Source organism: Amblyomma maculatum, chromosome 2 (assembly GCF_055883805.1).
Source record: "Amblyomma maculatum isolate TAMU_Amacu chromosome 2, ASM5588380v1, whole genome shotgun sequence".
Classification (NCBI taxonomy): Eukaryota; Metazoa; Arthropoda; class Arachnida; order Ixodida; family Ixodidae; genus Amblyomma; species Amblyomma maculatum.
In genome coordinates, this window is record NC_139345.1 from 87757021 (window position 1) to 87784552 (window position 27532).

The following is a 27532-nucleotide window of genomic DNA, read 5'->3' on the forward strand; positions in this document are numbered from 1 at the left end:
ACACACACACACACACACACACACACACACACACACACACACACACACACACACACACACACACACACACACACACACACACACACACACACACACACACACACACACACACACACACACACACACACACACACACACACACACACACACACACACACACACACACACACACACACACACACACACACACACATATATATATATATATATATATATATATATATATATATATTACCTGGTCATAGACTCTTATATAGAGTACGAATACATTTAACTCACTGAAAACGAAGGAAACATATTTCACAAGAAAATAAAATCTCGCCAGTAGTTCCAAAGAGCCCGATACAATGGAGTCTACACACGTTCGCGTATTAGACGCAGGCAAGTAGACGATTACAAAGATTACAAAAGATCAGCAGTACAAAAGCAATTGGTGTTGGAGAAATGAACATGATTAAACCCATGCGTCTTCTACAATAATGTACTTTTGACAGTTGTATTTGATAATTAAGCTAATTAATATCTATATTTTTTTTTCCAATAAATTAAAATAAGCAGCTATGTGGTACGGCAGCATGTGTCGGCCCTAATTAGTACGGGACGAGGGTACAGACCAATATTCTCGGTTCCTGAATATTTAGGGTACTTGTAAGGTCTTCGTAAATTACATAAGGTGAGGACAGCGTCGTCGTTAGTTTTGAGACTGCGTTTGTAATTAATAAAAAGATTATGTTTGTGAAGTGGTGTACGGGGAGTATATTAAACGAAGCAAAAAGCTACCTTGTATTAGCGTCATATGAGGCATTTGCTACATGACCAATTGCTTTTATTTTGCAATTGCTGCAATTCGGTAAGGCTCGATTGAGCTGTGTGCGTCCGTACAAAGCAGCAGTAATTAATATGGGGAGCAAAAATTGCAGTATAAAATAATAACTTAATTTTAGTCGGAAACGTCAATCTAAACTTACACAGCATGCCGTAAGCTCTTACTAGATTTCCCGCCACGCGTTCAATGTGAGCATTCCGATTTAGATGTGGACTGAAGGCAACGCACAATGTTTTTTTCTTTCTTTACGACTTTTATTTGTTCGGAATGAGTTTGATATTAAAATCCAGATTAAGAACCTTCTGTACACGAGTAAACAGTATGACTTTTGTTTTGGCAGATTTGTAAACCATTTGTTTGATTACATTGAAAGAGTTTTGCAAGTGAGATTTGCGAGGTCAGTGAGATCGTCGACACTAGTTGACTTAGAGAAAAAGTTTGTGTGGACTGCATAAATAAGATGCAGGTATCCTGGTGATTACTATATCAAATGTGTAAGTATTAAATAAAAGCGGCCCCAGTATGCTGCCCTGCGCTCACCTGAAGTGACATCTATTAGGAAACTGTGATCTTCCTTAATGATGACAAATTGCTTACGATGATATAATTCTGACTTAAGAAGTTTACCAGAAACTCCACGAAGCGCAATATGTTCTAATTTTGTAGACAACATTTCATGGTTAATTCTGTCGAATGCTTTCGAAAAATTGATTAGAATACCTAAGGTGAATCTGTTATTTTCAAAGCCTCTAAGTATTAATTCCTTTTGCATCAACAAAGCTAATACGTGGACATGCCCCGACGGAACCCAAAATGCTGCAGAGATAAAAGCGCGTGCTTAGCACAAAACTATGTAATTCGCTTGCATATATTTTCTCTAGTTCTTTGGAAAAAACAGATGACACAGAGATCCGTCGATAATTTGAAAAATTATTTTATCACCTAATCTTTATACAACTCCTCCTCTCGCGCACTGCATACTACCAGAGAAGGTACCAGTGTAAACAAGTATTGAAAATGTGACAAATAGCTGTTGTCAAAAGGTCTAAAAAGTATTTAACGGGTTTAATTTCAAGATCGTTCATGTCCCGAGCTTTGCAATTATCTAAGGCTATACAGATAGAGTAAATTTTTTGATCAGTTTTTGGTTCCAAAAAGGCATATTTAGGAAAGGTGCACCTAATGGCTTCTTTAATTTCACCGCTGTCTTGTATAGTTGTGCCTGAGGAGCGATAGGTAAAGTAGTTGTTAAATTTGTCCGCGAGGTCCTTTCGTATCAATATTTTAGTATTTACTATTAGTTGAAGTAGGAATTATTGTTGCGTCTACGAGTGTTCAAAAATTTCTTAACTTGATTTATTTATTCAAGATACCTTACAGAGACCAGAAGGACATTTAGTAAGGAGGAAAAATTAATGAAGTAAGTACAATAGGCACAATTAGTTAAATACAACTTGAAGTGCAAGGCAAAGAATAGAAGCAATGATTATTATACAGAGTAAATATAACGACAATACATACATCGCTGCGAGCAACACTTTGGGGAAATATTACATAGAAAGTTGCATGCATAGCATGTGCCCAACAAACATTTAATGAAAAAGCAGTAGACATCAAAAAATTTGAACTGTTGAACCTGAGAGAAACCAAACTATAATACATTAGTAACGAGAAGAAAACGAACTAATAGGACAGTACAATCTATAGAAAAACACAATGTCATTAAAGAAAATGTTTGTGCAGCTGGTCTTGAAATGACTGATGGTTGCTGATGGATGCGATACGATCGGGAAGATCATTCCAAAGAATAACGACTCGCGGAAGGGCAGATGAATTGAAGGCTTGGGTTCTTCCGTGTATGCGTTTAATACTGTACTGGTTATGCAAGTGGATTGAAATGTGTGAAGGTTCTTCGAGAGGCAAGGGGGATGGCCTGGTGCTGTGACGATATTTATAAAGTAAACATAAAAGAGCGATGAAGCGACGAGATTCTAATGGTTCGAAGGAGATATCCTGTTTGATCTTAGTTCTGCTGAAATGGGACTGAACTTTTTGTGATAAAACGAGCGACTATATTTTGCACGGTTTCCAGCGTATTGATTAGGTGCTTGATATGGGGACCGCATTTGTTAAAAAAATTCTAGTTGTGGACGTAAAATTTTAAGGTAAACCACTTTTCTCCCGTTATTAGGGGCATTTCGCAATTTCTGGTGCTGGTACCCAAGTGAACTTGAAGATTTGGCACAAATAGATTGATTGTCCGTGGCCCATGGTAGAGCAGCAGTTTGACTAGTTGAACTATTAAATATGTTTTCAAGATATGCATTTTTGGTTTTGCGCAAAGTGGTTGTAACATTTTTTGTTTTGTTTTTGAAAGCTGATCGGTCAAACAAGCTCCTTGTATTCAGGAACTTTGCGTATAGCTCTTCATTTCTTTTAATCATTTTAAAGTCTTGAACTGCCATCCAAGGCTTAGATAACTTTCTAGATTTGTTTACTATTTTTAACCGAAAACTTTTGCCGTAGCGTGACCTAAATAATGACAGAAATATTTCATATGCTTGCTGAGCAGTTTTGCACGCAAAACTAACGCTCCAGTTTAAAGTGCTCATTTCATTCCTAAATACTTCTAGGGTCCTGCACGTCAGCGTGCATATGTAGTATGCAGGAAATTCTCCGCCGTTTTACAAGGATAACAGCCTTATTTCACCTGTCGACCACCGTCTATATTTAAAACCTCCCTTATGTCGGTCTCTTGCGCCGTCGCTTGATCATTGAATGGTTATATCTTATAGTGTAGAAATCCGGGGGTTAACCTTTTTTCTAAGAAACACATTATATTTGCAGATCACGTCTATAAGAAAGTGATCATTTAGTCCCATAATAGTTCTGCCTGATTTAACCCAGTCGTTCACTTTATTAGTCACAAATAAATCTAAAAGGCTCTCCAAATGATCGGTAATTCGTGTAGGCGCTGTCATGACTTTTCCACAATATAAAGAAGTAAGCAAAATTTGAAATTAACGTGAGGCTGCATTGTTATCCAACAGATTATTGTTACAGTCGCCACCTATATAGCTTTGCAGTTTATTCGAAATTGTAAAATTCAACAGTTTTTCTAAACAAAAATAAAAAAAAAAACTGTTCATGTTTCCATTACGTGGTCGGTGAATTACAGCAAACAACTTATTTTCACTTGGAGACGTTATAACCTCGTAGTCGGAGTTTATTTCAGAAAACTCTATTTGCACGGCACATACACTCTTTTGATACCAGTTGTAGTACGGCCGCCACCACGTCGGCGGGACCTATCTCATATCCCGGGAGATTCAAAACATCAGCGATAGAAAAATACCACGTTTAGATAATCATAATAACTTGAAAACGGAATTCAACAAGAAACATAACCAGTTCGTCGTTTTGCTTTCGCGCACTTTGGGCGTTGAAATTCACAACGCTGATATAAATGTTGCCAGAAGGGAGGTAGCATCACCAGAAGCAGCCACACACACACACACACACACACACACACACACACACACACACACACACACACACACACACACACACACACACACACACACACACACACACACACACACACACACACACACACACACACACACACACACACACACACACACACACACACACACACACACACACACACACACACACACACACACACACACACACACACACACACACACACACACACACACACACACACACACACACACACACACACACACACACACACACACACACACACACACACACACACACACACACACACACACACACACACACACACACACACACACACGCACACGCACACGCACACGCACACGCACACACACACGCACACGCACACGCACACACACACACACACACACACACACGCGCACACACACACACACACACACACGTGCGTGCGAATGTATGTGTGTCTCTGTGGGTGCGGACGAGCACGCTGAACACATAAATGCATCGTAAGACATTCGTTAACACAATGCCCACCCTAAACATTATAAAGGAGAAACTGTTTTTTGCATATCTCTTGTATGCCTTTCTCCAAGATATTGTAACCATTACAAGGCAGAAGACAAGGAAGGGATCAGTCTGGCACCACACACTACACTCAACTTCGTCCTCGTTCTCCTCGGTCGCAGAGAGACGTGCTACATTACCCCCCTCTTCGGAAGCGGCGGCTCGACGCTGTCAGTGACCCTAGACTGGGCACACGCCAGAGAAACCGGGAAAATAAAGCTGGATACACAAACGATCATTAAGGTTTCATCCGAACAACGTGAGCAGTTTCAGTACTTAAGCGCCGCCGTGGTGAGGATCATTGATCCCGGGAAGCAACTTCGTAGTTTAGTTTACATTACTAATACGCCGAATGACCTCCTATGGGCCAAAGTAAGGGCGAAGTAGTTTCTAGAAGCGTCCTCGATGGCGGACTAGTGTCCAGACCCATACAAGATCGCCAGGCTCATAGTGTACGTCTCGGCGTCAGAAGTTGTACCGACTGGTGTCGCGGTGTTTTTGGCGTTGAATACGACACCGTGTAAGCTGGCGCACTTCTTCGGCTTGTTGGAGAAATATGTCGGTGTCTGCATAGGCGCTGGGGGCATTGTCACCGTGACTTGTGACCTATGGGTAGCACTGTTAGTAACCTCAAACTTTGGGGTCTCTTTCCTGCTTTCTTTCGTTCTGTGAATAAACCGTCAGCACCCCTTAAACTTGTGCGCAACATTTCCAGCAACGTGGCCTATTTACCAGCAGGAAGAACCGACGTTGAGCGGGTTTATTCACGGTCGTAAGAGAGGAGTACAAAACACGAGAGAAATCAGAGTGAATGCACAATATTAAACAAATAAAAATAAATAAAATCGAACTATTGAATAAGAGACCTAGCACATCGAATGTGATTCGCCGCTAATCGCAAAAATATGCGATTTCGTTGACGGCTTGCTTGTATCTCGTTTTTACCGCTTGTTCGAGTTCCCTTCCTAAACATGAGGCTTGTTGACAATATCTTGCCTCTCGCTGCAACGGCGACTGCCTCTACGTGCAGCGGAAGCCTGTTTGCGAGTTTCGGAAGTGCCTTATTTAACTTTCAACATGGCGTGACCTTGAACGCCATTCACTTTTACAGACGACTGAAAATGTTTCTGGTAGCATTTGCGCCTAGTAAACACCAGAAAGCGACTGAGAATTAAAAAGCGTCATGAGATAACTTACGTAACGGTAGCACATTTTATTTGTCAGCAAATTTAAACACCAAAGAATTCAGGAGCCTGTCCGACCTGGGCAAGTTTATGCTCCAGTTAGGAGGACTCCATCCAGGCACGCTAAGATACAAGGCGAGGGTCAAGATAATGGCGGAAATGAATGGCGATGGGTCAAAGGAGTAGGCAACGTTCAACGTTAGCACAACTGGAGTGAAAACTGAAATAAGACAGATCTAGACAGAAGGGGTGGAGGAAGAAAGGCGCGCGGTGGCAACGGCATTTATTTTCCCTTTATGGCAGACATGACATGCACGCACCGAGAGTGAAGGATGTAAAACCGCAAATATTATTTTTTGCACTGAAAGAAGTCGCCAAAACAGCAGTCTGGAGTAGAATTACATTAGTGAACTCTAAATATGTAACTGTATGTTTCTGGCAAAACTGTTTAGGAATCCTTACCAACATGCTGAAACTTCAAGGTTGCAAGACTACTCATGAAAGAGAAAGTATCTAATAGCGAATTGTTTTTGATGCATGATTTATTTTCCATTACAAAGCCGACAACTGCGACGTCGCAGTTTCTCAAGAAATGGGCCTTTACGTTTTCTAATTAAAACTTCGTGATGAGCTTTCTTGCCGAGGGTAGTGCATTACCTGATCGATATCTTGTATCAAACGTGAAAAGCTTTCCTTCGTGATGACAGGGAGTGAGTAAAACCCACCACCAACTCTTTCCTTATAAACAATATCACCAGCCTACAGCGTATAGCACTATAAGAGTGCATTTGCTTATTTTAAACTCTCACACCACTTAAAAACGTTAAGCTTAACCAAAACCGCTCTCTGAGCTTATCTTGCTAATTTCAGTACCCAGTACCCAGTGTGCCTCTTCCTTCCGTGAAAGCGCGACTACAGAGGACTGAAATTCCTTTTTACTGTTATATCAGAACCTTAAACCGCGCAATCCCTGAAACCAGCTTTATTAGAATCCCGTGTTTCGGCATAATGCGCTCGCTTTTTACACTGTTTGGCGCGGCAGCATTTGAATCCCGTGTTAGCGAAAGCCTTTTAGGGCTTGAGTTCTTGCGTAAGAGTAGGCTTCATGACGGACACCGCGGGCCCAGTATTGCTAGCAGACGTATGCTGCGCGCTCTAACAAGGTTACACTCATCGCTTTAATGTCAGTGATTTTTTGTGACACAATAAGATGAGATACCTGCTACAATAGATTCACATCATAGTTTCTATTATTAGACGGCAATTCTTCGCACAAGCGCAGTTTATGTAGGAGAAAATTAAAGGCGCTCAATTTCAGAACTTTTCGGACAGTCATATGTAGTTGACGGCATGTTATCAAGTGTCTTGTCAAATGTATTACTTCGGTAACTGAAACCTTGTTATGACGTGCCTTGATAGCGGTGGTTTTAAGCCCTGTCTTCACCGACGGGTCCGTCTGTCAGCCGACGCTCTTCAAGCTACCACATAACACCGACTGCGCCCCAACCTTTTCTGTGATTGAAACGCCCTCCGCGCCTGGGTTGGGTTACAGTGATTTAGCCTAAAAAGTATGCCTTTTTTGTTTGCTGAGTGTTTTAGGTTCATTTATGTTGGAAGCTTGCTTAACATTGACGCAGTACACGTTTCGAGCCTTGAATGCGTACATCTTGCGACACGAGCGCGGCTCGGCCCTTGTGTTCGGGCATGCGAGTAATTGGCTGATCGCGCCGTTAGGCTCGCTGTAGCTTCTGTTAACAGTTTCGCAATACTTCCAGAGTTGTTAGGTGGTGTAGCGAAGCGCAGCTGGCGCCCAAATAGCTTTCTGCGACTTTACGAATCTTATTTCAACACTCAGGCAAAGGAGAGTCTATTGCGTCTAGTTTCGGGTTTCGCGCGCAACTCGACTGCAAGTGGTTCTGCGCGTTACTTAGTTGGGTCAAATTAAAATTCTGCATCGATAACTCCAGCAACGTTGCGAAAGATAGTTGCTTTGCTATTAATATATCATATTGGTTCTGACTGCGGGCTTTTGATCGTGACGACATCGTTAATTTAGTTTCGTGAATAAACTTATTATTCGCCGTCTGGTTTTGGCGCCATACAACTTGACTAAGAATAGAAGGGTCGTGTTGCAAACAGAAATTGACAGTGGCGTAGCTCAGCTATGCCAGGATATACGTAGCGAGAGATACAGGCTAAATTGGTTACACCTTGTCATTTAGATTTGGTTTCTCCCCCCGGTCACGTCTAATTGTTTATTTATGGTTTCTATCACTTTATTCTGCATAAGGAAGAGGAAGGCTGTCACCACCATTTCGGGTAAAGTTAAGTTCGGTCAGTGAAGCCTAATAATCGCACTCTTCAAAAGAGGAGGAGGCTCGGGGCAACACCTTATTATTAGATCGGACGGATCTGCTGTAATCACCGTGTATTTATTTTGCGTCCACATGACGGTGCCAGCTAACTTTTCAGGGTGATCATTTTTCAGATTCAATCGCGGGATTTTTTTAGAGAAATGAAATTCATTCAGGGCAGCATATATCGGACATTGATTGCAAGTATCCCTGATAAAGTGCATGATTGCTGGCGGTACTATTGGTGAGCCAGTGCACTGCCGCTTTCGCTGGTCTCTGTTTTTTTTCAGAAACGCGTGTGCGCAGAGGAGTGAAGTGCTCGTTCAGTGGCTCCGCAATGGACGCCGGAGTGCAAGTGAGCAGCGACCCGCGCGAGATTTATGCTCAAATTTAGCTGCCATGATTCCGCCGTCTTGCCGGGACGCCCTGGAAAATAAAACTCCCGCTCGCATGCGTGGCAGTACAGGGTCTGAATTATTACAGAATACAAAGTAACGGTCGCTCTTTCAACGTTCTCCATCTCCGAGGAGTTTTGGTCAAGCGCATCATTCGTTCATGAGCCCATATTTTGCTTATCTTAAGATTTTGTCATAGCCATCATTATATTCTCATTTGCTTTTTCGGGGCCTCGTAGTTTTGCTATTTGCTGTCAAAAACATGCCCATTGGATTTCGGTCCCAGTCTTTTTCCCCTTCATGGATCACTGCCTTGTCGTGGCGGAGGGGCTTGCGAAACTCGATGAAGTCGTGAGCTCTGCTGTGTAGGGCCACCCAAGATAGACAGGTCACGGCAGAGAGTTCTGACAAAATGTGATTCACTGGGGAAGGTAATGGCAACCCACTCCAGTATTTCCTGCCAAGAAAACCCTATGGCCAGTCACAATACCATTATCGATATGGCGCCGGAAGATGAGCCCCCCAGGTTGGAAGGCGTCTCACATGTTACTGGGGATGAACAAAGGGCGATTCCTAGTAGCTCCAGGACGAATGAAGCGGCTGGGCTAAAGCCAAAAGGACGCTCAGTTGAGGATGTGTCGGCAAGCGACCGGAAAGTCCGATGTTGCAAGGAGATATATCACATAGCAACATGGAATGTAAGATCTATGACGCAAGGTAAACTGGATATCGTCAAGCGAGAAATGGACAGATTGAACATTGATATCTTGGGTATCAGCGAGCTCAAGTGGACCGGAATGGGAGAATTTAACTCCGGCGACCATTATGTCTTTTATTGTGGGCACGAAACCAAGAGAAGGAATGGGGTCGCTCTCATAGTAAACAGAAGAATGGGCAAAGCAGTGCTAGGGTACAACCCCAAAAACGACCGAATGATTTCACTTCGGATCCAAGGTCACCCTTTCAACATAACAGTTATCCAAGTCTATGCACCGACCACTGCTGCTGAAGAAGCTGACGTTGAGAGATTTTATGCGGACCTACAATGCCTTTTAGACCGCACCCCATCATCAGACGTCGTTTTTCTCATAGGGGACTGGAATGCTAAGGTCGGGAGTGAAGAAATATCCGGAATTACAGGCAAGTTCGGCCTTGGTGAGCCAAATGAAGCTGGGCAGAGGCTAGTAGAGTTCTGTCAAGAAAACAACCTGACCATAGCGAATACTCATTTTCAACAGCACAAGTGGCGCCTGTACACATGGATTTCACCGGACGGTCTGTACAGGAATCAGATCGATTATAATATTTTGCCGGCAGAGATGGAGAAGCGCTATACAAGCAGTAAAAACAAGGCCTGGGGCCGATTGTGGCACCGATCATCAGCTTCTTGTTGCCAAAATTAAGCTTCGATTGAGGAAAACGCAGAAAACTAGAAAGCCTTTCAGGTATGATCTGGATCAAATTCCATTAGAATATGCTGTGGAAGTGAGGAGTCGATTTCAAGAATTAGATCTAGAAGACAAAGAGCCCGAAGAGATGTGGACTGATGTTCGTGATATAATACAAGAAGTTGCTACTAAGGTAGTTCCAAAGCAAAAGAAATGCAAAAAAGCAAACTGGTTATCTGAAGAGGCTTTGCAAATAGATGAGGAAAGGAGGATGGCAAAAGGTATGGGGGAAAGAGAAAGATACAAGGTTCTCAATGCGGATTTTCAGAAAATAGCAAGGAGAGATAAGAATGCCTTCCTGAACATACAGTGCCAAGCAGTTGAGGACAACAGCCAATTAAGGAACACAAGAGCTCTGTATAAGACAATCAAAGATATCAGAGGAAGCTTCTGTGCTAAGCTGGGCGTGATAAAGGACAAACGAGGCAAGGACCTCACTGAAGCCTCAGAGATAAAGAAGAGGTGGCAGGAATGCACAGAAGAACTGTACAAGAAGGACCCGGATGTGCAAACCCAACATAAGACGGTTGTGATTACTGATCTCGAGCCGGGCATCCTGAAGAGTGAAGTTGAATGGGCCTTAGCCAGCCTTGCTAAGAACAAAGCTAGCGGAATTGATGGTATTCCAGCTGAGTTGCTTCAAAACCTCAACCACGACGCTGTTAACACACTGCATACATTATGTCAGAAGATTTGGACAACCCTGCAGTGGCCACAGGATTGGAGGAGGTCAGTTTACATCCCCATTCCAAAGAAAGGCAGTGCCAAAGATTGTTCCAACTACCGCACGATCGCGCCTATTTTGCATGCTAGCAAGGTGATGTTAAAAATCCTGCAAGGTAGGCTGCAGCAGTATGTGGATCGGGAACTTCCGGACGTGCAAGCTGGGTTTCGCAAGGGCAGAGGAACTAGAGACCACATTGCCAACCTTCGCTGGATCATGGAAAAAGCAAGAGAGTTCCAGAAACCCATCTGCTTCTGCTTTATTGATTGTGCGAAAGCGTTTGACTGCGTAGATCACAGCAGATTGTGGCAAGCTGTCCAAGAGATGGGAGTTCCAATTCACCTCATCTGTCTCCTCAGGAACCTGTATGAAGGGCAAGAGGCCACAGTCAAAACTGGGCATGGTCTTACTGATTGGTTTCCGATCGAGAAAGGAGTGAGGCAAGGCTGCATACTGTCGCCCTGCCTATTTAACCTATATGCAGAGTCCATCATGAGGAAGGCCGGTCTGGACGAGTCTTCAGCTGGAGTGAAGATTGCTGGAAAACGTATCAACAACCTTAGCTATGCGGATGATACCACTTTAATGGCAGAAAGTGAAGTGGACCTCAAGAGACTTCTGATGCGCGTACAAGAAGAGAGTGAGAAGTTTGGGCTTAAACTGAACATTAAAAAGACAAAGATCATGGCGTCTTGCCCTATCAAGTCCTGGAGCATCAATGGACAAGAAGTGGAAGCTGTGACAGATTTTCTGTTCTTGGGCGCGAAGATTACCTCGGAAGGAGACTGCAGCCATGAAATTAGGAGACGCCTGCTTTTGGGAAAGAGAGCAATGTTTAGCCTTGACCGCCTAGTAAAGAGCAGAGACATTAGTCTGCCAACCAAGATCCCTATAACTCGTGCTATGGTCTTTCCAGTTGTGATGTATGGATGCGAGAGTTGGACTGTGAAAAAGGCTGACCGCCGAACAATTGACGCGTTTGAATTGTGGTGCTGGCGAAGACTCTTGAGAGTTCCTTGGACTGCCAGAAGATCAAATCAGTCGATATTGTCGACCATAAACCCTGACTGCTCATTGGAGGGTCAAATTCTAAAGTTAAAGCTCAGCTACATTGGTCATCTGATGAGAAGAGAGGAGTCGCTGGAGAAAGATTTGATGTTGGGAAAAGTTGAGGGTCGCCGGAGAAGGGGTAGGCAGCGAACGCGATGGTTAGATGGCATCCTCGAGGCATTGCAGATGAAGCTATGTGATGTTGAGAAGATAGTGAGAGACCGGAAAGCGTGGCGTGACATGGTCCATAGGGTCACGAAGAGTCGGACACGACTGAACGCCTGAACTGAACTGAACCGTTAAGCTACTCGCCGCGAGCACAGAGCAAACTTTACAGACAAGATTTTGCGACCCGTCAGAATATTCGATCATCTACATCAACACTGTGAAACCAATACCGTATTGACGCTTAACTAACACGACAACGAATATCACGCCAGTGGTAGGGTGCTGCCGGGAAAAAAAAGAAAAAGAAATACTCTTATAACGCGAGCTCAGCATTACAACGCGAAATCGTTTCAACTTGCTTGGCAGCAAAGACGGACTCATCTGCGGCACTGATCACAAAATCGCGTAACTTAATTTACCGATGCACTGCTTCCATCTAGAAGAACGTGAAACGTCACGTATAGGCTTGACGCATTCTCGTAGTGAAGCATAGTGCCAACGCCGCGCCTTCGTCGGCAGCTGCACAGTGTCACCTTCCGACCTTTCTTCACTGCATTTCTTTTATCTCGTTTTATGGCTTCAAGGTTTCCAGAAAGTTGCTTTCTCTTGAAAAAAATTACAAAACTGGTGATAGTGCTAAATTTACGTTATACTCAGACCTCTGGCCCGAATATACCTAAAATGCGTAGTCAAAATTATATATATAGAAAACAAAGTGGCGTTACATTTCTGTAAGTACACTATATTTCAGTATACCACTGATTCCTTGCTAGTATGGTGAAAAACGGCCTCCAATGGTTGTTATGGCTCTCATAACAATGCGGCAGTAGCACCGGAACCAGCACGTTGACCATTCGCAACAATATATTCTTAACAGTGTCACAAATATCCACAGTTGTGCAGCTGATATGAATTAGTGAATCGAACGCATGAATATCCACAGTTGTGCAGGTAATATTAATTAGCAATCGAATGCCTGAAATGTATGCGAGGATTTAGCTTTACATAAAGTCTACTTTATCGCAGGAAAACAGGCAATCCCAGTTTTGTGCGAAAAAGTTTCTTTCACAATCACGTATTCTCCACTTTTTACTGTAGCTGGTGAAATTTTTATGCTCATAAAGAAAAGGGAAAATGTATATAATGGTCACGTAGAAAATATTTGTTTAAGAAAACGTTTTGAGACACTCAAAAAGTTTACTTTATTTGGTGTATTATATCTACAAATAGAGCAAAATGTTGTAAGTTTAGTTAACCGGTGTTTAAGAGGCGAGTATTGAGAGTAATAAACCTGTTCATGTTTAAAAGAAAAAAAAAAAGGAGGATAAATCAATTGCCCGCTGCAGCGCTGAAGCTACTTTACTGTGCAGTGGATTGCTGGCAGTGCGCATGTTGAATGTCATTATTTGTCCTGGTTCGGCACGGGCTGCTCAGGATGGGGAAATACGCGCCATCATTCAAATTGAAATAATTGAATAGGCGCTGTAATAGAACGTTTAAGACGAGGCGAAATATTGTACGCGTACAAATAAAAGTACCCTGGTGCTAATAACAATGTGGAGCCACAATGGTTTCGTGCGCTTGGTCTGTTGCAATGCTCTATGAAGCTTGATTTCATAATATAGGCCGGAGGCGAAGGTTATGGCATTATGAATGGCTGACTGAAAGTTATGGCGCCCGAAAACTCTTTCGCTACACCACATTTCACTGTCAGAATTCCCGGGCAGCGGGAGCACCTCTATTTTAATTTTTGCGCTTTTGTAGTCTGTAAAAGCACACATCAACGAAATTTCGCAGAAACATCTCCTCGCCATGTGCCACGTACACTCATTCGTTTACTCACCAATCAATTCATTTCTCCACAATGACGGTGTGACACCCCCCGCAGAAGCACAAATGTTTTCCACACTCATGAGCCTAAAAAGCTTTCGCCTTAATATAAAAATCCGGAAATTTCCACGCCGCTAGATGATATTTAGTGAAAAGGATATAAACATTTCCTGGACAGTATTGCGTTCATGCTTTTAGAAGCTCATTCGAAAGATACCAGCGTGTTGACCAAACAATGGTTAAAATTTTGGCAATGTTCCGTATATAGTTGGTGTTGGTGTCAGCACTCCTGACAATATAGTACCGGAGTCTAGATCAAACTTTGCGCTAATATGCTAATACAAAAACTGAAAGTCTTATTTGCAGTTACATAGAAGAAGAACGCGATGCTAGCACTCGGCCATAGTAATTTTATTTAAATCTTATTTCTATCTATTGTCTCCAAATGGTGTGAAATCCGTCCTTCTCGATTTGTGTTCAGAGAAAAACTGTCAGCACCGCCCTGACGCCCTTACGAATTTCCTAAGTTACTGTGGTGATGCATGTAAGAATGTTAACTAGACGAAAATAAAGGGCCTGGAAAAAATTGTCCACGATTACCTTACTTCCTAATGCGAAATTTGAGCGCAGCTCATCAGCTATTTCGTCTTTTTGATAGATTGAGGCAAAGATTTCGAGCAAGACACGTACTTACAGTTACAGGCAACTTTTTAAAAAAAATTCACACGTATTCTTTCAAGAAACACCACTAACAGTTCTTGGCTGTCATGAAAGAAGATTTGTAGTTGGAGAAATAAAGAGAGCAATTGAGTTATCGGGAAGTTGAGGGAAGCAGCGCGTGGTCCCATAGGAACGTTGCACGACGAACAGATAGCAGCGACAGACTGATGCCGCTACACCGCTAGCGAGTGAAGCGAGTGCGAACGAGATGCACGCACCGTGATCCGCTGATAGCGAGCCGGCGTTTCGGTAACCGGAGAGCACCCTCGCCGCAACGCAGGAAGAGGGTGGGGGGGAGGGCTACTCCTTTTTCTGTATGGCGGCGACGGTGTTTTACGCAGTCACATGGTCTTGACTCGCTAGCGGCGGCAGCGGCATCAGTCAGTCGCTGTTAGCGTTGCCTCCGGCAACCCCCCCACCTCGCCCCCCCCCCCTTCCTTTCCTCGTGATCTCCGGTTGCTGCACGGGCTCCTGCGCCCATCGCTCGCTCCTGAGTGTACTCCCCTCCTCCTTTTTCCTGCGAGGCTCCGGTTGCCGAAGCGCTCAACGCCGACGACGACGCGAAACCCAGAAACGGACGCCAAGGAGCTGCGCTCTAAAAGAAACATCTGATAATGTTTCGTGCATGCACGGTATGTGCTTTAGAGGAAAATCATGCTCCCTACCTTTTTTCTTCAAACTATACACAGAAATGTTCCTAATTATAAGAAGCTCGTCCTAAGTACTGCCTCTCTTTATCCAGCTCATTGTAACGAACGCCGAGTACAGTCAAAATTATCTCGTCCACTGTTCCCGAGAGCCGTCGCATCAGACACTAGTCTCTACGAAACTCCATGTTTTATGACACGGTGTTCACAGTTCAATCAACAAAAAGGGGCGCGAACATGACAGGAATTTTCTGCTAGACATTTCGCCGTATTTATAATGAATGTTCCTGTCTTCTGACCGCGAAGACTTTTTTCGGTGCCTTTCAATATTCTTGCCCAAGCTCACATAATCAGTAAACGCTGGTTACATTAGGTACACCAGGAGAAAAAAAAAAGCATACACCAGCAACATGATTATGTGCGCTGTGTCGCCTTGGAGTTTGCAGAACCTTGATGATTGCTTGAAAGAGGCCATGATATTGTGCAGGAAGCCGCGTCGGGCCGGATACATGAGAAGAAGACATACGTAGTAAAAAGCCAAAATTGAAACGGTTATTGTCGCGTCCCCGTCAGCATTGCCTTTTTCCTTTAAAATTTCGTTTTTCCGTCACACCTCGCTCGCTTCCGCTGATTGGATTTTGACCATAGTTAACTTCTCCGCGTATCTATTTTCGCCGCTCATAGCAGGCTATTTTGATCATAAACTAGAAATAACTCATCAAGCTCACCATCTAGCTTGATGTTTTTGGTCAATACCTCGAGGGGCATCTTGTGTGAACTCATTTCTTGTCACATCTCGATAAATATCAGACATCTCAGATATTTTTTCCGCTTAATCAATGCTTCGTCGTCGTATTTATTGATAATTTACTGTGGGATGCGAGACAATAACCTTAACACCTAGGCAAAAGCTTCGAACTATAACTTGAAGTTAAATGAGCACGAATGTTTCGATTAGAGCGTTGGGCCTATTGCGTTGATTTCAGGGTTCCGCGTTATCGCTGGACACCCCCCCCCCCCCCCCCCCCACTTCACCTCGTAATAACGAATATGTGATCTCGCTTATAATGAGGATGCACGTATACCAAGTGACTGAATATAACAAACATGTTACATCACTTATAACGAAGATGCATGCATACCATGTGATCTCGAGTACAACGAACAAGCTCGATTATAATGAAGATGGATGCATACCACGTGATCCAAGATGTAACGAACACGCTGCCTTGGTTATAACCAAGATGCATTTAAGATGTAGGCCGCGCCATTGAAGCAAAGTGCCCTCAGGTAATGCTCGATATCTGCGTTCGGCAGCATCGAACTGCTCAATTTTTATTTATTACAATATTTATTTTATGAAGCTGCAAAAATATTTTATATATTTATTTATTTATTTATTCAATATACCTTCAGGACCCGTAAGAGAACAAATAGGTTAAAAACGGTGACTTGGTGCGTTTGAATTATGGAAACGTAGCGCTAAGAATACTAGGACAGAAGAAGGGACACACACCAGTGCTACGAAGGGGAGCGGGTTAACAAAACAAAAAGTACATAATAGAAGTGTTTACAGGGCTATACATTTTAATAACAATGATGTAAATGCAACAGCAAAAACAAAATATACACAATAGGCAGCAGCGCGATCCTTCCAGTGTACAATATTAGCTAAAGCGGTGTAGAAATTTTAGTTATCGGTAATAGAAACAATATATGCGGGAAGGTGGTTCTATTCAATCGATGTTTGAGATATGAAGCACTACAAGAAACCGTGCGTACTGCACCTATCGAGTTTATGATGGGGATCGATTGGACGTGATATGTAGTGAGGTTGAAGCAAGAATTCTTTATTTAAGGCAGTACAATGTTGCAGCTTGTGGAAAATAAGTGAATGAGCTATTTTGCGGCGTGGTGTTAATGGTAGAAGTTCAAGGTCAGACTCGATAGCTCTAGCACTTTCTGTTTGGCTTCAATTCTTGAAAAAAAAAAAAAAATGAAACGAACGAAGTTATTCTGAACCATTGCTATGGCTGTGATAAGCTTTTCGTAACCTGGATGCTATACGAATGATGCATAGTCTAGTTTTGGGCATATCAGTGTTTTACAAAGCAATAACTTTAACAAGCATGGGGCTCTGGAAAAGTTACGGCGCAAGCAACGAAGCACCCGGTTAGTGCTGTTAATTATCGTCCACGTGAAGTTAGAAGAAATAAATATTCCGATGCACTTGTATGAATTTACTGATTGTAATGGAGCGTTATTTAAGACATGTGGCGCATTAGTAATACTTCCTACTCGCAGGAATTTACACTTACTAATGTTAGGTTCCATTAGTTATTCTTCACACCACGTTGCAATGAGGTCCATCTGCAGACAGGTAATGTCTTCAGAGTATTTATTTTACGTAAAATAACACAATCATCAGCAAAGAGGTGAATTCTAGAAGATATATGGGAGAGTAGGTCATTAATATAACAAGGTAAAACAGCGCAAAAACCACATACAAGACTCAGAAAGGTGAGACGAATGCAGGCGCTGACTACATAACTTTTGTAGGTTCAGGCTTTGACAAATTTTTTGGCAATGTTCTTTACCTTGTTTAAGGACACGTTGCTGCAATCATCGAAGGATGAACCATCCTTCAATGAGTGCAGCAACGTGCAGCAACCAACTAGCCCGCAATGTGTTATTCATTAACATAAATTAGAAATTGCGAAGGCCCTACTACCCTTGAGGTGCATCTGGAGTGTGCATCTGGAGTGCACATCAAAAAGCGGAGAGTTATGGCCATTGCCTGAGACGAATTGCGAATGGTTAGTAAGAAAGTACTCAATCTATTTTCAAACGTTAGGCTCTGCGTTAAGATGACTAAGCTTGTGAAGTAGTAGTTAATGACAAACTTTGTCAAAAGCTTTCGAAAAATCTAAAAATATGCTATCAACGAATGAAGATTGGCCAAGAATGAGGTGCAGTTTATAGAAAGCACGTGAGGTGAGTTTCACGTGAATGCGATTTGCGGAAGTCATGTTGTGCCATTGTAAAGAACGAGTTTTATTCAATGAATTTTGTTAGTGCTTTAAAAAATAGTGTCTAGTAATTTACTGCGTGCAGTTGTTAGGGAGATGGCCGACAATTATTGACAATATTTTTACTTCTCCACTTATAAAAAGGAACCACCTTCTCAATATTCCACTGTGTAGGCACTGCAAATGCGTCAAGATATTACTGAGAGATCTTCGTTAGTATGATGGAACTATATGTAGAAGTATTTTTCAAAACTTTGGCATCGACAAGATCTAAACCGGAAGAAGCATGGTAATCAAGGTTTCCGATAGGTTTAGCAACAAACCTACGTGTACGGAAATTGGGAACATAATCGGATAGCTATAATTCTGTGATTCAGAAGGGAGAGAACTAGGAGCACAAGAAAATGTTTGAACAAATATATTGTTCAAAAACGTGAAAATTGGGTGTCAAAAGCCTGTTCGCCAGATGAGTGCTGTAAAGTAATCAAGTTTTCAGATGAACGATTAATTACACACCAGAATTTACGGAAGTTAGTTTTCAACATGGATAGCAGAGTATTGAAGAGAAAATGAAAATTAACGCTTTTTAAGGAGGTTATGTACTCCAAAAACGCCAGCTTATATGCTGTCCAGCGTGAGTCAATAGGCGATGCATTAGCTGCGCGATAAAAGCGTCTTTTTCACTTAGAAGGGGCCTGATATAAGTGTTGTACCATGAGGTGTACGAGTTAGAAGTGATAGTGCGGTTTGGAACGGTATCCATCAGCTACATCGTTTTCTTCAGGCTGCAAAACTGCCTGTTTTCGTGATCGGTTCGGTAGTGAAAGTTAGAAAAGTGTCTAAAAATACAGATAATCCCTAATTATACCTTCAAAATTCATTTTCTTGTAATTGAAAATCAAATTCATTTTACTGTTCGACTTAGGGCAAGCCAGGTTAAGGTGTAAGTTTATTAACAAGTGGTCACTTATACTCGGTTGAATTATATTGTCTGCAGCGGGAGTAGCTTGACTGGTTAGAAATAAATCAAGGGTGTTTGAAACATTAGCGGTGATTCTTGTGGAACGTGATACCAATTGCGTTAGATAAAAAAAAAAAAAACAGAGCAAATGTCAAAACATTTATTGCCTTGGGTTGAAAAGGGTAGCAAGATAGAAAAGTGTCGTTCCATGCAATGTTTTGGCAATTAAAATCGCCCAGCAAAAATAAGGGTGATGAAGGATATAGCGTACAAGCCGTGTTAATGACATGCTGAAAGTCGTTATTAAATGAAGCGGGATATAATGTGGAGTGATAATAAACACCAGGTGAGGGTCTAGGTCAGGGCATGGCTCTCAGTGCAACATTTCTTTAAAATTCTCAGGCAAAAAACATTTTATGATTACAACAAAGAAAATATATAGTTCACAAGCGTTTTAGTTGCAATATAGCGATCAATTGAGTTCGAGTTGCTGGAGTGCTTTTTGCATAATGGTCACTTATGCGCCCCCCCCCCCCCCCCCCCCGTCAATTCGGGTCTTCATAATTTTTACACCTGGTTCTGAAAAATTATTATGACGTTCCAGTCATTGAGGCATATACGTTGTAATTTGGCTTTTCGCTTAAGACGAAATCTTTTCTGGGTAATAAGTGGTGTTGCCAGAACCAGTCGGCTGGGAGGGTTTTCCAGAAACGCGATCCCATGAACTGGTAATTAAGAAAAACAAAATTGTGTCAGCGCCTGGTATTGAGCCGCCATCCTTCCGCTCCTCAGCCGAATGCACAAGCGAATACGCCTCACCGATTGCCTGAGGACGCGTTTGTAATTCTCCTCGTCTAGCATAAAGACGGCGGAGCGTGCTGAGGAAAAGGACAACAGCCACACTAAGTAAAAAAAAAAAAAGCAGATAAATTTAACAAAAGTTCAATACACTTGTCCCAGCATATAATGGAGGGGCAGAAAGCGCTTCTGTGCGAGCAGAATTGAAAACAAAACGAAAGCAATGAATCTACTGCTAAGCAGACGCGTTGCGCCATCTGGCTAGGTTGACATATAACGCCGCAGCACAGATGGATGGATGGAAAAACTTTATTTTCGTCAGAGAGCATGTGTGGACGATTCCGTTAGATAGCCATCAACCCATGGCTGACGGCGACCTGAGTGGCCCACTCCACGGCCCTGGTCTGGGCGACCGGGTCTGAGCTGGTCAACACGGCCTCCCACTGCTCGAGGGAAGGATCACGCATAATATCCGCCGGTGGCGGTGCTATGCTGCAGCTCCATAATATGTGGTCATAGGTTGCCAATTCCTGACACCATTTGCACTCCGGCTGAATGTCCGGGTATATTCTGCTCAACACGTATGGGTTGAAGAAACATCTAGTCTGCAATCGTCGCCAGACGCATTCCTGCGCCTTCACCAATTGCTTGTCCGGGGGTGGGTAAATCCTCCGCTCAAGTTTGAAATGATTAGTAATGTCATGAAAGGATACCAGCCCATCTCTCGTGGACCTTCCCGGAACGTCCGGCTCACCTACTCGGCTGACGAAACCTCGAGCATTCATGTGAGCCGCCTCGTTCCCAGGATTCCCAGAGTGTGCTGGTACCCAGACAATTTCCGCCTCCGTAGTCCCTCGCCCCGTGGCCCGATTCAGCAATCGCGCCGCTGTGCGCCAGCGAGCAGCAAATGAACGGCATACAGAAAGGCTTTGGCCTTTTTTGTTCTTAAGAAGTCGGAAGAGTAATCCTGTCAATTATGTTTTTTTTTGTTTTTGTGGGCGTGTTCAGAACATTTACAAATATTACCACTTAAATTCCGCGCTTTGCCACGTAAAGAAAGAACACTGGGCGCATAGTCATTACGTTTGGTTCATCGAACAAAACATACAACGTTAGTACAACGACGAAATGCTCCTTGGGAGCATTGTATCTTGTACGTTGAACCATAAAGCCGTTTCTCATTTAAATCTACGGAATTCTGATTGCGCACATATGTTGAAAGCTTGTCAAACCGTTTAAGGGTGGGGTGTCTCAAAATCTTTGATCTCACAATTCATTCGTCTCCTTCCGACCAGTGGTCGCGTATGACAGCGTGCGTCGCGAAAACAAAATCATATCTCGCTGTCCCGTGTTGCGTCTCCGCGACGAAGGAAGCTTCCCTAGAAAGACCGGAAATAAAAGAGAAGAAGTAAACGAAATTCATTTTCTTAAAATGCGCCTCGACAAAGGGGAACACAGCAGCGAAGCTATATTACGCAGCGCGAGAAAAAGGAGCTTTCCACCAAGGGAGCCGCCGCATCAAGACGCCGCTCCACAGCGTTTCATAAACGATGCAGATAAAGTGCGTTATGTGGGAGGGGTCCGACGTTTCTGCGGCAACACAAAACAGAACCTATGAACATACAGTGGAGCGCGCACGAACAAACTGGAAGGCATTCGCGAGCGTGCGCTGTCGTTTTCGTTTTGAGCACAAAGGGGCGCCGGCAGGCGCAGTTGACATATTTATGAAAACAGTGTACGCAGCCGCTACCGCCGCCTTTGTTGTCGCCTTCTTCACGGCCCTTCATAAAAAAAGGTCGCATGTTACAGGTCCGCCCAGGGGTGCTTGAAGAAAACACCGGAGGCAGTAGTACACGGTCTTCGCTGTTCTAATACAAATACTTAACCGCAGGTTGTACGACCTGGCCTGGGAAAACACGCTTCGCTTACCTCTTCCGACGGGATACTCATCTGTGTTTCTCTATTTGCGCTTGCGCAGTTTCCGGCCGCTAGCAAGGGTGAGCCTGGGAGCGACTATAAGCGAACGGTGCTCTACAAGGGTCAGGCGGTGGCACAGCGGATGGCACTCTGGCCGTAAAGAGAGAGCGAAAACGCTTGGGGGGGGGGGGGGGGAGGGGGGTTCGGGTTGAGCCCACGTCGCCTTGGCATGCTGCTCGTAAATTCCTAAATCTCCCTGTCCCTGCGAAGATCACCGCAGCGCGGTTGCCACGAGAGCCCCAGGCGACAGGCGAGCTTGCCCAAGAGCCCCCTCCGCTTTCGTATGTGGTGTCGTATATAGTAAAAGGAGAAGATGCACAAGCCGCCATCTCCGCTCCCGCGCTCCATTACAAGGCGGGGAGGGTTTCAGTCTTCCTTTGCCGTACCGGGATGTGCCCAGTTCACGCAGTCTCGCGCGCTCCAGACGGCACCATGCGGCACGGTTTGCGCAAAACTGAGGCTGCGCGCAGACGGCTTTGCAACTTTTGCTTGCATATAGTGAACGTTGTTTTCTTCTTTCGTTTACTGCGTCTTCCTAACACGTGAATATACTCATTCACTACAACGGCAGGGAAGGTGTCTCGTTAAGCAAAATATGGCGCTAGGAATATCCCTGCGTTTAAGCATATGTGAAACAAAACAAAACAAACGAAAAATGCTTGTTTTCAGCAAGCCCGGAAGAGGCTGGACGCGTTGACGTTCACGTTTAGATTATTTGCATGTTAGAAAAGGTTGCAGTGCCATTAAGCCAATATATAACCGCCTGAAGTGGTATGAGGTGGACAAACAGTTCTTTAAGAATGCAATTAAACGCAGAGACTGCAGGTGCGCTTTCGCTAAGAGAGTATGCTACGCCAAACGAGCAGGAACGAGCAGCGTGGATCTGGACGACCTGCGAAATTACCATGTATCAACGTTTCCTTCTTAATCTTTTTGATAAGCTCATAAATGACTAACCCTGTGCGTGGAAAGACTCCAAAGGAGGAAACACAGGAGTACCTCGGTGCTAAGTGTGTGAATAACAACATTTGCAAACAGCGGCAGTACATGACTGCGTCGCCCTCAAGCACACTATGAACTACTGTGTTCACTTCGTCCTTCAATTATTAAACAGTAATGCGAAAACGTTTCTACATATCTGATTCATTCGGAGTTTTGGGTCGTAAGAAATAAACTGACACTGAGAGGAAAAAAAAACGTCTAGAACAAAGTCCAAGTACAAACTCAGTGGTCTGCAAAGTAGAAACCGAATTGAACTGCTATTTTCTCGACATGATAGCACTAGAGGGTAAACAGTAGTAGCGGATGCCCTTTCTCTTTTCCAAGCATAAATATTCATGGAACAGACACATCTACGGATTTTATAAATCGCTGAAGAGGTTAATGAAGATAATTGGAGCAGAAGACGAGGACTGTGCGTCAGAAAACGTTGTCGCGAACTTTATCTTGGGCTATTGCGACGACGAGAGTCATAATCAGCAGCAGCATTAACTATAGCAATATGCAAATAAATCTTCTTATTTGTTGAAGTAGGATGGACAGTTGGGCGAGTTGGTACAATTTTATGTATAATTTTCTCCCGTAGCAGAATCAAACAAAACTGAAAGTACTGTTTGTTAAATTTGTACCTGAATTTGTCAATGAGTACAAGGCACACAAAACGATTACTCTGTCCTCTCACTCCTAACCTGATGCAGTCATCATGTGAAAGGGGATGACAGGAGGTGAAGATGTCTGCTTGGATCAGGCGGCCGCAGCAGGCAAAAGCTTAATACTGCAGATACCGGCTTGTCACTTGTCCTGCATTGGGTGCAGGCAAGCTGATGCTGGCTAGGCTTTGAAAATTGTGTCATAAAATATAATTAATTTTCTTGTTTGCGCTGGTGAAAAGCCACCACTTCTACGTGGCTTGTGTTTTTCTTCGCGGTCGAATGCCAGCGGGAAGCATCTTAAATTTATCAACATCTCAAACAAGCTTTCGCAATCATTCAGAATCAAAGAGCGTCCGTACTGCCTGCGGGACAACACAAAAACTCACAGATTTCGCCAGTTAAACGGGGTCGAAAAGCGCTCATGCTGAACTCGCGACAATCTTGGAAAGTGCCGAATAGCTGCGCATTCATCTTGACAAATTACGATTAACTAATATTGCAACTAAGACACTTTTTAATATATGACGGTCTCATGGGCTAGAAGAGTACCACCTCAGTATTCACATTTTTCTTCTCTCCGTCTCGCAGACAACGGGCTGTTCCAGCGCGCCGTGATGATGTCTGGCTCAGCGCTCAGCCCGTGGGCGATCGCGCGAGACGCAGTGCGCTACGCGCGCCAAGTGGGGCGCGCGCTGGGATGTCCAGAGTCTGGCAGCGGCGCTGCGCTGGGAGACTGCCTGCGCCACCGTCCCGTTCGAGAGTTGGTCGACGTGCCGCTGGCGGTTCCCGAGCATCTGAGCGCCTTTGGCCCAACCGTGGATGGCACCGTGGTGCCTGGAGAGCCTCGGCACGAGATGGCCTCGCCGCGGTCCTCGTACGCGGACTACGACCTGCTCTTTGGCGTGGTGCGCTTCGAGGCATACTTCCTGTTCACCGCCTACGAGGAGAAGCACGGGTTCGAGGTGAGTAACCGCCCTAAAGAACCCATGCCACGATTATTATGCCGCCATATTTGCTATGCTATTTTATGACATGCATAACTATTTTAAGCTGTGCTATGCAGTCGTATGCCATACTATGCTATTATCTGCTAAAAATGAGAATCGTATGGCCCAGTGCGTTACCGCTCGGCATGATATGGTATGGTATGGTATGGTATGGTATGGTATGGTATGGTATGGTATGGTATGGTATGGTATGGTATGGTGTGGTATGGTATGGTGTGGTATGGTGTGGTATGGTATGGTATGGTATGGTATGGTATGGTATGGTATGGTATGGTATGGGGGATTGTTCGCCATTTCCAGCATACATCAGGTTTAACAGTGCTCAACGTCATTGCAGTAGCGGCACAAGTGCACTCCAACGAACTCTCAGACGAGAAACAGATTCACATATGTTCTATCTCCGAGATAAGAAGGGAGGCCTGTAACCTGCGTTCAATAAACAGCGAAAACGTTCTGTATTCCTTCCCGCCGCATAAGTTTCCACTAGATAACCATATTGCTGCTACGCGTGCCTAAGTAACATCTTGCTAGCCGTCCTCACTTAAACTGAAGTAGCACCTAAAATATACTTTATAAAATATACAAAAAAAACACTCTTTCAGTGCAACGTCAAGTAACAATCCTTCAAGTGAACACGGAGGATGCAAAATCCCAGTATTTTCTTTTAATATTCTCATAATATCGCATCCGACAATGTACCGTGGCTTTCCATTAAAAGGCGGGCATACCCTACGAAACAAGGAATTCTTTACCGCTATTCGGTGCGCGCATACAGATATTGGGCTCACCTATCTATGGCAATGCCACAGTCTTCCTCTTTCTCATACATCGCATGCAGCGCAGACAGCAGTCGTTGCATGCTGGGGTTCCGTAGCGGCATGCACCGTGTTTGTAATCGGCTTAACGCACTCCTTCACGCCTTAGGCGAAATCACTGGGCTGCTCTGCTCCGCGCAAACCACCCCGTACACACGAGCGCTGTTGCTGCTTCTGCAGCAAGATCTCTCAGCTCCTGAGTGGTGCTTAGAACGAGGAAAACATCCACGCGCTGCGGTAGGCAGGCACTGCCGCTCGTCGTTCGCCGCAGTGACAGAATCCAGCAGCGAGAAGCCTACATGCCTGCGGGAAAACGCCGCAGCCACTTTGAGAGTGCGAGCTGGTACTTAGAATGTACTGTCCTCGCTTTTTCGTCTCACCGCACAAAGGAAGGGAAGACTGGTTGACTTTGGTTAACTTGGTAGGATAAATTTCGTTGCACGTGCATCATGCTTTCCTCTCCTGTTAGGCCCCCGCCCCTCCTGTCTTCATTGTAATTGTAATTTTTCTCACCGTGGCGACGGAGTCTGATTTTAGCCAGTTTAGTGACCTCAGCCCCCACCGGAATCAGAGGTGCACTCCAAGGAGCAGTGCGCGCAAAACAGCGCGCCATCTGTCTAACAGCACGCTCGCTGCGTTCATTTCAGGACCCGTCGAATTGTGGGGCGGAAACGTCTTCTCGTTTCTCCTGTTGCTGCTTTCACGAACGCGCATTGCTGTATGTTTCACGATGCTCCCAGGAACGTACGCTCGCTGACCGGGTGAATTCTCGTATGCGCCTTGTTTTATGTCACTCCTAGGCAGGCAATCTACCCCCAAGCTTGAAAGAGGGATAGATGGGAGGGTTCGGGAGGGGGGGGGGGGAGAGGGTGGAAAGGCTGCCTGGATCGTAAACACACGGTATATGCACGGTTAGCCGTCCCGCAGCCCCGTTTTCGTTTTCATAACTCTTTTTCTTCTTTACTTCCCTTCATTTTGCTCTTTTTATTCTTCCTACTTTGCGTTGTAACGATGGCTGCAATCTATCTGGCCTCTGTGTCCCCTGTACTGATTACAGCTCAGTGGCAGTCTGTCTCCGGAGTGCACGGGCGTGCGTGTGATTGGATCCGGTTTGTTTCCAGCTCCACTGTTGGGACTCTTGTTACTGCTTGCAAATTGGCCTCTGCGCCCACCGGCAGCGCTACGCCTGCCTCTCACTTCCTCCTGCTCGCCCGTGCAGCGATATTTATAGTTGCCCTTACCCTCTCCCTCCCCTTCCGTGATCCGGCTACACTTCCTCTCGATCTTTTCGGTACCCGAGAAATCGGATCGCTTCGTCTGTTCTTGCGGCAGAAGCCGCTGCCACCCGCCCAGCACATTCAGTTCATTCTCTCGCTCAATTTCGTCGTGTTGTTTTTCCCTTTTCTCGGGAACTTCTCTTGTCTATCTTTCCCCTCTTTGTTTCCTGCTGTGCTATTTTTTTTTATTTATCATCGTTGATTCTGCGCTTGGCCTTACACTGCTGACACGCTTTTGGGTCCCAGTGTCGCTTTTGGTATCTTTCTCTTTGCTTGATTGCCGTTCAGAGAGTGTTTCCGGAAGAAGAGGAAGAGAACGAAGCACTGTTGTTCGCGCAGACAAAAGAAACAAGGCGAGAAAAAGACTTCTCCTCAGTGGCGCTGGGCAAGCGCTTGTCGGACTCCGTTTGTCCGCCGTTCGTCTCTCTCGGGAGTTATTTAGTGGCTCTGGCCCTCTTCCCCATCTTCTGGGATCGTTTCAGTAACAGTCATTCGGGGTGAGCACAGAGCGCTTTGTATGGCGGGGCAACAGAAGGTTGGCGTGCTCCACGACGTCAACCACACCTTCGGAATGAGGCCGACGTGGGCTTCAAAGTATAGAGAAATATACATGAGCGAAA

At 44.4% G+C, this 27532-nt stretch overlaps 1 protein-coding gene across 1 annotated transcript in view; it reads left to right on the forward strand.

Moving 5' to 3' along the window:
• Window positions 1–27532, forward strand: part of LOC146199218 (neuroligin-4, Y-linked-like) — a 431570-nt gene that overhangs the window by 371274 nt on the left and 32764 nt on the right. The window contains exon 4 of the mRNA XM_084594697.1: window positions 24402–24775. Coding sequence (XP_084450823.1) covers window positions 24402–24775 — 374 coding nt within the window. The remainder of the gene's footprint in view (window positions 1–24401; window positions 24776–27532) is intronic.